General features: G+C 36.6%; 1 protein-coding gene across 3 annotated transcripts in view; it reads right to left on the reverse strand.

Moving 5' to 3' along the window:
- Positions 1 to 760: 760 nt before the first annotated feature.
- LOC120623669 (gamma-tubulin complex component 2-like) overlaps positions 761 to 9909 on the reverse strand; it is a 41337-nt gene continuing 32188 nt past the window's right edge. Inside the window, exons 13-17 of one of the 3 annotated variants that reach the window (XM_039889835.1) lie at positions 6938 to 7081; positions 5038 to 5115; positions 3781 to 3789; positions 2474 to 2634; positions 761 to 1270 (exon numbers count right to left, since the gene is read on the reverse strand). In XM_039889835.1, coding sequence (XP_039745769.1) covers positions 1183 to 1270; positions 2474 to 2634; positions 3781 to 3789; positions 5038 to 5115; positions 6938 to 7081 — 480 coding nt within the window. In that variant the 3' untranslated portion in view covers positions 761 to 1182. The remainder of the gene's footprint in view (positions 1271 to 2473; positions 2635 to 3780; positions 3790 to 5037; positions 5116 to 6937; positions 7082 to 9909) is intronic. The other 2 variants (XM_039889834.1, XM_039889836.1) reach the window with 2 other exon arrangements.

Below are 9909 nucleotides of genomic sequence, written 5' to 3' on the forward strand. Positions count from 1 at the left end.
AAAAATGTAATAGGCCCGTTTTGACATTTGTGCAAGACCATAGAATGTAACTTGGAACGAAACTGAAAGAAACAATAAAATAAAAATCAATTACATACAGTGTTTTAAAAAATACGTAAATTTTTTTGGTACGTTAAATAATATGAAAGAATATATCGCGAGTATTCTTTTTGCGCTTACTTTATAGTAGCATGCAATTTATGATTGTTGCGAAACGTTCCGAAAACAGTTACGTTTTCAGTCTTTTTTCTTTTTATACTAGAGCTGTAACCATTTTTTTACTGAATATCGAAATTAAATATTGTGTAGTAATCTTTACTGCAAAGAATGAGCTTGGTTCTCAAAATGGGTTCTAAATAATGAGTCTGAGTTGATGTATCTGACCAAGCGGCACATGACTGAAGCGTCCCCGCGCGCACTGCGCAGTTTTTTGTTCCTCATCTTGTAAAGTTGACTGTGCGCTCGTTTAAGTTTGATATATTTTGTTTACTATTACGTTAACTATGGCTCTTCTATTTTGGACATTAATTTAAACATAGTGATTTGACTCGATTTTTGTGTTTGTTTTTATATAGTACTAACTCTGTTTCAACATGTTGAAAAGTGGACGTATAATCAACAGCCAGTCACGCGTATTGGTTGTGAAGTTAAAGGAATAATTTGAACGAACGAACACTTTACAATACATAATAATATCAATCAAGTACTGATACAAACTTGAATTGATTTATCGTGAGTATCGAGTCCCGAGTCTTATGGTTCCATAACTAGTTACGTCGCGATGACAAATGTCAAAACGGGCCTATTACTTTTTTACGACTATAGGTGTACATATTCGCGAACGATACTACCTATATACCCATCTAGAAAAATGACAAATTATCACAATTTAGAACAGGTAGATATCTGCCTAATATATAAAATATTTCTAATTAAATTATTTTGAGTTAACTAAAGACTGGAGATTATCAGAGGCATATATTTTATAATTTTATTTCTACGACCGAATTATTCATTGTGCTTATTTAATTTGTGCATCAGAACACATGCACCCATAAAAAACATCCGTGGTAATTAATGATATCTAAATTAAAATTGATTAGATTATGTTAAACATTAATATACAGTTAAAAATTGTTCGGTTACACGTGTTTAGACCGCGGTAACACGCGGAAATCTGTGCTAGGAGGATTTCTTAGGCTTAGATTCAAGTAGCTTCTCTTCGGTGAACCTCTCCAATTGCTTCACGTAATACGTGTTAAAGTTTAATCTGAAATTAAATAAGATTAATAAAAAAACAATAATTACTCAGGAGAATAAGGCCTTAAATTAAACAACTAGTTAAAACAGTTTTTACAAGACAAAATCCTACAACTGAGATATTATTAAAAGAGCGCAAATCGTTTATTTTACTGATTATAAGTCGGTAAGTATATCCAAGAACGACCGCCGAAACTGCCATTTCTATCTAGAGGCAAATTGTATATTGTCTGCTCAGGGCCTACATTGCCTAGTGTTACGGTTTTGTGTGGGTGGTAACTAGCCTCCTAACAGACAAAAGAACTTTGGTTTACCTTCATACACTTCCTATGTTTATATTACAGTAGCGTCGCCTTGAAGCATAGTCTGTGGAGCGATCGACAGAGCGAGATTTTATTCCTGATTGTATATAGCTGGTATCCAGAGTAGTTGCGTACGCGTCGGTTGGGCGTGCGCAGACGTTCTGCCAGCGGTTGAGCCCTAGGGTTCGAAGTAATTAGGAAGAGCCATATTCCAAGTCGCCTTAGACGAGACTCGGTATTCCGCTTAGGATGATCTTGTCTAACAGGGTAATTGATTAAGATTAGTTCCAACACCAATTAATGGAAGTTAATGTTTAGAACCTGATGTCATCCGAAGCTTTGTTTTCGCAGCGTCTTCGCGGTCGAAGACGTCCTATTTCTCTTGCTCTACTTAGTAGCAGTATTTATCGTTTAACGAAGCAACTGGGAGAATTGGCATTCCATGGAAGTAAAAACCGGCGTTGTAGCAACGTGTAATGTTCTCGAGTGCCATCTAGTCCAGACACAGCTACTGAGAGAGCGAATCCGCAAGAATACCTACACACCTGGCCGATATTTCGTGTTATTGTTATGAGCCATAATGAAAACAGCGTCGCTGTGAACCGCAAAACCTAGTGCATATATTGAGCCATTGGTTGATGTTATCCTTAGCCATCCGTCTATGATGGTCAGCACTGACAGCAACTTCGCTGTTAAACGCAGCCCCTAGCACGATGCAAACTGAGAACTGAGAGAAAGATTCCGCGGAAGTAAGAATTACATACCTGGGGGATATATTGAGCATCGGGTTGTACTGTTGCGCGTCATCTTGTTTTTGATGGCCAGCTAAGAGAACAACCGCGCCTTGAAGCTCAGCTTGTGAGACATGACACTGAATGATAGAACTGTTCACTGAAGCAACAACTATGTACCTGGCGGATATGTTGAGCAACTTGTTTGTGTTGTTGTCGCGCGCCATCTGGTCTATGATAGCCAGCACCGAGAGCAGCGCTGCCGTAAAGCGCAGCCCGTAGCGCGACACCGACTGAGAGAACGAATCCGCAGAACCGCTCATGTTGCCGCAACCTTCAGCCTGGCATGGAATTATTAAACAATATGTCACAAAAGGTTAGAACTTTGGAGCTCCGAATTTAATCACTCTCTTATAACCCTGATATTGCTGCAAAGAGTTTAAGTTCTCGGCCCGAAATGTCTATTACAATCGCTAAGGTGCTACGCGATTTCTGAAGAAATTGATTCCATACCGGGTTACAACTTAAAACGTAGTCATAGATAGTCCTTGTATAGAAAGATATCAACACTTTCGTTTAGAATAGAGACCGTAACGAAAGAGCATATATTAGGAGGAAATTTTATAGCATTTAAAAGATACCATTAGTGCAATTGAAATAAAATTTATTTTTAGAAACGATAAGGCTGGATAACTTTCATCACTTATAATAAATTCTTGTGCAGTGAGGACAGGTGACGATCCTAATGCCCGTTTTCACCAAATCTAGGCATGTGTGAAACCTAAGCAATGTTTTAGGCGATGTCTTTAAAAATAAACTTTCCACGATGTATGCCTAGGAATCTCCTTAGATTAGGCATTACTTATTTAGGCATTGCCAAGTTGAAAAGGGGCATAAGATGATCAAATAGTCGTTCAATTCTCTGTACACATAGATAGTTATGCATGCCGCTTTAGGATGCTTACTTTACTCTGTTGCTTCATGTATATCCTTTAAGTGCACGTTAAAGTTGTATTTAAGCATGCCCACATAAAATCTCTGACTATCCTGCTTGTAATTTCTACCTACCGTCAACATATTGGTGCCTTTTGTAATGCAGATATTCATAGGTGACGGTAATGACCGGGGACGAAAGGACAGATAATTTATATTTATATTTACCTAAAGTAATTTCATGCGTAACTTGTGGTAACAAAATTCTGATTCCAATATTAATAGATCGACCCCAAGTTATCATAGGTAGGTATTAGATTTCATTAGAATCTGTAATTCTCTAACACCAGTTACGTATGAATCTACGTATGAATAAAGATAAAAATCTGTGGCCTGCTGCCGTGGCGTTAGCCTTTACAAATGGCTCAATTGAGTATTGATATATAAAAACAAAACTTCATAGGTCAGTGAAACAAAACATATTTAATTATGCTTGTAGTCCAAGAGCAACTAAAGCTGGATCAGTTAGATACAAGATAAAAGAAAACACTCACCGTATAACTCTAAAACAGAAAAGTCATGAAAAAAAGCAAGAATATGTTTGTCATGATTTCGATTATTCACAAATACTACATGAAGGCAGTACTTAACTATGAAATAATTTGTTCTACAATATTGTATATCCGCTATAATATAGAATATTATATTACAAGTCTATTGGTTTGTATAAAGTCGGGTACAGGACACCTTGCTAGTTTTTAAATCAGGACTACATTTTACATTAGAGCTTTCATTGTTTACTTGTACGAGTATGTGTGAACCGATACACTTTCGGAGTGACGATCATAATTTTTGCCCTCTGAAATCGATTGATATATCATTACTTTATCTTTTATACCTAAATAATACATCAGTTATTTACTGTACTTTCTGAAAATCTAATATTACTTATAGGTGCAAAATATTTTCGATTTATTAAATAGTATATGTATTTTTGTGTAGCTACTATCGAATGATATCAAAATCTCAATACTGAAATGCTAGAAGATGGTTTCGTAAAATAACAAATAATAGTGGCAATCCAACGGTTGTGATGTGATGACACATAACAACCGTTGGATTGCCACTGCTGGACTTCTAGTTCTTTATTGTGGAATTCTTAATTCAATGGGTTGTGCCACTAATATACAGCGGATCATTGCGACGCCCTCCACTAATCCCAATGATTATCGATTCATCGAGCTATGTGCCCCAAAAATAGACCCTTTAACTTTGCCAGTCCTTTATTAGCTGTCGGTAACAGTGGTTCTTCTGCGGATCACCGTATTTTTGTTATTTTGACCACGTAGAAATACTCTGATCATCATCATCATTACTACAGGATGCGGGTCTCCTCTCAGACGGAGAAGGGTTTGATCAAGTGCGGATTGGTAGAATTCACCCAACTTTAAGAAAGTTATGGAGCATTCTCAGGCAATGCAGGTTTCGTCACGATGTTTTTCCTTTACTGTTGAAGAAAGTTATTTTTAAACGCTTAAATTAAAAACAATCATGGCTCCGACCAGTAGGCTATCACCGCTTCCGAGCGTAATTATCGCCTTTTGAGTAACTGAGCTTTTCTTTTTAGATTGATATTTAAATATACCTCGTATTCAACAAAAAAAACATTTTATAAAAAAAATATATAGTGTTCCCCAAGTCAGATGAATACTAAATACACCACGTTAATGGTTTTGTGCTACAATGCAGTGGTTTGATTACATGATTACGCTGTAGTTTAGTGCGCAAGTGGTATCTATAATGCTTTATACCTCACTATAATCAGAATTGTCATACGTCGGCCCAAGCATACTGTTAAGCTCTGCATCCACGAAGTACTTGTGCATCTCCTTTTGCCAATTATGTGTTTTGGTTGCGTTAAAAATAAAAACAAATTAATTACTAAATAATACATTAATTAACAAGTAAGCGAGTGGAAGGAGCGTAAACAAAAAATGCCTTAAACATACTTTTAAATAAATACTTTCTCAATCTGTTGGTAGTCCTGTAAAAGAAAATCATCGGTTCTATTAAAAGCGTGACTGAAAATTGGTTGGCCCTTCGTACACAAGAGTTCGACGAGTTATGTATTCTGATGCCACCGAATTGAATGATATTTTCTACCTATTCGATTGCGAATAGATAGAAAATATAGACAAGAAACTCTGATGATATTCGTTGCCTTGAGACTCTTGTCTCAAACCTTGCGCCAACCGTTAATAATACTATTTCCCAAATCACACACTAGGCAATTCGGCGACGCCACTGTACCAGGCTACCATAAAATGTTGCGGCTGGTGTTTTATTGCGTACGAAAGGCCTGATAAGGGTGCCTTTCTATCTCAGAAGTGTCTCAGGTATTGAAATGATAGCTTGCTAATTAGAGAGTTCAACGCAGCTTTTTTTTACCCCTTTAACGTTGAGGGATGTTATAATTTTTTCTGTCTGTCAATATTATTACAGTTCTGTAACGGATGAGCGACTTGAATGTTTTTTCGCATTAAATACACTTCTAGGCAGGTTACACCATAAAAATTACATCTACTCACAACGGAGCGACAAGTACCATTTTTTTTCCTGAAAACATACTACAGACTTTAATGCAGTTTTTTGTATTATCTAGATATCAGCTTAGAGTCCACCCTAAGCTCTAAAAAGACCCCATTCTTCTGAGGAAATTTTTTTCCCTCTTTAATTACTCATTTTGGATACGCGCAAAAGTGGGATATGTATGTAACTCGTAGCTTAGGTTCGCTAGATAGGATTATAGATTTTACAGCTTATTTCGGACTTTCGCAACGCTAAGCCGTGTCTCACATCTTGGAACAAAAGGCATCCTTTGAAGGGGATTATATTCAAACGCCGAAACTATTAGTTACAAAAGTATCTATAATAACCTACACCAGAGACATGCACTTTATACAGATAAAAAGCCTTTATTATATTAATTAAATAAATAACTAGTTACTGTTACTGGGAAATTATTAACTAAAGATTAAATAAACTAATTTGTTACAATTTAAAGACTCTATAGAATACCTATCACGTCTAATAACCAGTGATCGGTAAAGGTAGAGTATGTTTTCGTAAACTGGAAACTTCCGTAAGACTAAATTTTATAATATAGGGACATCTGCGGGACTTCGCTTATTTATATTTCAAAATATTATTAATATAAAAAACAATCGAATTCAATATCTGTTTACCAGAAATGTCAAAATTTTGTGACACGTTTTTTGTAGTTTATTAATAAAATTTATTCAAGTTTAACTCAATAAATTTTGAATGTTATATTGGAAAAAATTTACTAACTGACCAGCAATTAATTGAATATAGTAATTAAAAGGTACATTAATTAAATGTACAGTACAGTACCTACTTGTATCAATTTCAGCACTGCATATTATCTATTGAATTATTTTTAGTAATTCTATATTAATAACATTTTTTAAAGGTAGTTACTAAAACGATGTCCCGGAATGTACAGAAAAAAAAGTAGTACTTACTAAGGAAGCCTCAACTTTCCTCGAAGATTACTGTAACACACTCTAGACCAAATTATATTATAACGGGACAGAATTTCAACAATCCCAACTTTTTTTTTCATCATAACTGTTACTTTTCGTAAGTGTTAAGTATAATTAGCTACAATGCAAAGTTAACTTCACATACCTGTATGAAAGTGCAGAACTGTACGCAGACTAGGCAGAGCGTGGTGACCGCCTTCAGCAACTGCGGACTCGTGAGCATGCAGTCTCCGAGACACGACTCAAGGAAGTCGTTATGTCGCTCTAGAACTTCATCTACGTTGTTGACCTTGAAATTAAAAAAATATAATTCTTTTTTATTTCTTGTTCTTCCTGTTTGATCGTTTCTATTCCTGGAATTACTCTCCGTCCTTTTGACTTACTCTGTGCTAAAAATGAAGCGGATTTTGTTGCTAACTTAACGCGTGAAAGAAGGTCAAACAAAACCGTAATAGTAAATATTCGTAAGGATTTTCACGAATTTGTTTTCCTAGGATAAAAAGTAGCCTATGTACTCTCTATCCTTTCTACTAACTCAATGCCAAAATCAAGTTCATTAGTGGCAAAGTTCGCGGGTGAAGGCAGGACAAACAAACAATCAAATCAACAAACAAACCCACTTTCGTATAATAATATTAGTAAGGATAATTCCTATTTGAAAGCAATTAGGATGTCTAGGTTTGAGTTTGCTTGCCTAGCAAGTTCCAGTATCTATAATCTTGCTCATCAAAAAATCACCCCACCTTAGCAGTACGTATCAGAAAAGTTGATAAAAAACGTTTCTTCAAAGGTTTACAAAAAATTTCCTATTAACAATAAAATAGCACACACTAATTAACAAATCTTTTGTAAGCGTGTCATGTTAACTACCGTTTTATCTGGTATTATGAATATTTTACTAATTCCAAACTCCCTTCTCTGGTTCTTGTGGATTCGAATGATTCACTGTCATAGAATGCATTGATTGGAGACCATTAGAGATAAGGGACAACTGGTCAAATAGCCAGTGGCCTTTGTGTTGTTTGCCTACGGAAATAAATATTATTAGTAAATCGTGTGGTACACACAACTTCGTTTCCGGAGTTATCCTTCTATTTGAATATTCGTCCTTTAATAATAATAATTAGAAACTTGGGCGTTGGGAATGTAACGTCATCAACATAAAACTATATTATGAAGTCAATAAATTACAAAGTTAAAAGTTTGCTTTGTTCGTATGCTAATAATAAATAAATAAATAAATATACTTCGACAATACCCACATCGCTATCTAGCCCCAAAGTAAGCGTAGCTTGTGTTATGGGCAGTGGCGTGCACTTCATAAATGCACAAAAGCACTGCATACCCAAATTATTTTATATAACTCGTATTGGAGGGGAATTTTTCCATTTTATGCCATCTACCTGCTTTATGCATACCCTGGTCGAAAACCCTGTGCACGCCACTGGTTATGGGTATTAAGATAGGTAATGAATAATATTCATAAATACTTATAACATAGAGATAAACACGCACACTGAAAAACTTTATGATCATGACAAACTTTTTTCCAGTTGCGAGAATCGAACCTACTGTCGGCTAAGATTGTTGTGGGCTTCTTCTTAGACCAGGAAGAAGAAAGACCATCATCTACTACCGTGTAATTTTCATGTAATGTACGCATGCAAAGTGCCACCTATGGGCCTACTTAAATAAAGATATTTTTGACTTTATATGTACGAGATGCGCCGCGATTCCCATACAGTAAGTAGCGTAGTACGATAGTAAGTATATAGTTCGTTATAGTTTGTCGTATAGTTTGTGAAAGTGAGTTAGTAAGGTAAATAGTTAGTCAAGTAAACGTCCTTTACCAGCGAGTGCGTTTATTAAACTGCTTTTGGTTAGTCGATTAACATCTGAAGCCGCAACACCGCAACAATGTACACCGCAAAAATATGCGATTTCAGCGTTATTGCTGTACATACAAAAGTTCCCTAGGTGATGCATACATTTTCCAAAATGAGTGGCTCAAACCAAACTACGAGCAACTCTGGTAACAAAATTTAAAAAACGTATGCGCCGTCACGGGACTCCTGGCAGAGACGCGTGAAACTTCGAAATTGTTTTCTGTAAGTTATTGCATAATGAAAAGATACCGACTTACAAATTTGTAATGCATAACCACACCTTTTAGTTCGGTTAATAATGACTGTTTATTACAAAATAATTATTCATTTTTATTGTTACATATGAAATACAAAAATTCAATCATATAGCGTGGCGATGCGTCGCGTCGCCACAGCCTGTGTCGCCGCGCCAAAATTCAGGCTTACCCTATAGATGTTTCACATCAATAGCAATTTCGACATCCATCCCCTATACATGAAGCTATCTTATAACAATAGCCACTATTAGTTAGTATATCAGGCAGTGAGTAACGCAACCTTGCAAGTTATGGCGTAGGATCAGGCGAGAAGTAACGCCTACAGGTGGTCGGAAAGCCGCTCCGCCCACTGCAAAAACTTAAGGCTATTCTACGCAAACAAAAAATAATGATATTCTACGGCCTTTGACCACAGTATTATCACAATTCCTTTTGGGCTGGGTCACCTCAACACTAACGCTTCCATTTGGCCGGATATAAATGCGGGTTGTTCGATTTGTTGGCATTCCCAAAAACCTACACCTGCGAGTCCCTAGAACACCGTAGAGATGTTAGCTCCCTTTACGTGTTTTATCACGTTATAACGGAATGTTCTAGAGAGCTATTAGAGTATATACCACCGTGCTTTTTTTTGTTATCATCAATAGCCTAGGTAAAGCCAGTCCATTGTTGGACTAAAGGTTTCTCCCAACGAGAGGGTTTGCCCAAAATCACCACTGAGCAGTCGGGTTGGTAAACGCTGTGGTTAGTAGTAGTAGCACGTAAGAGCTGCCCGTTCTCCGTTATATCGCTTAGTCGACTCGTACGACACCCACGGGAAAAGGCGTGATGACAAATGTATTCTTATCTGCCATCAACTCCCGTAATCCCAGATCATTACAGCGCACGTTAATTTTTGACGGCCGATTGGCGCAGTTTGCAGCGATCCCGCTTTCTGAGCCCAAGGCCGTGGGTTCGATTTCCACTTCTGGAAA

The sequence above is a fragment of the Pararge aegeria genome, chromosome 5, assembly GCF_905163445.1.
Source record: "Pararge aegeria chromosome 5, ilParAegt1.1, whole genome shotgun sequence".
NCBI lineage: Eukaryota > Metazoa > Arthropoda > Insecta > Lepidoptera > Nymphalidae > Pararge > Pararge aegeria.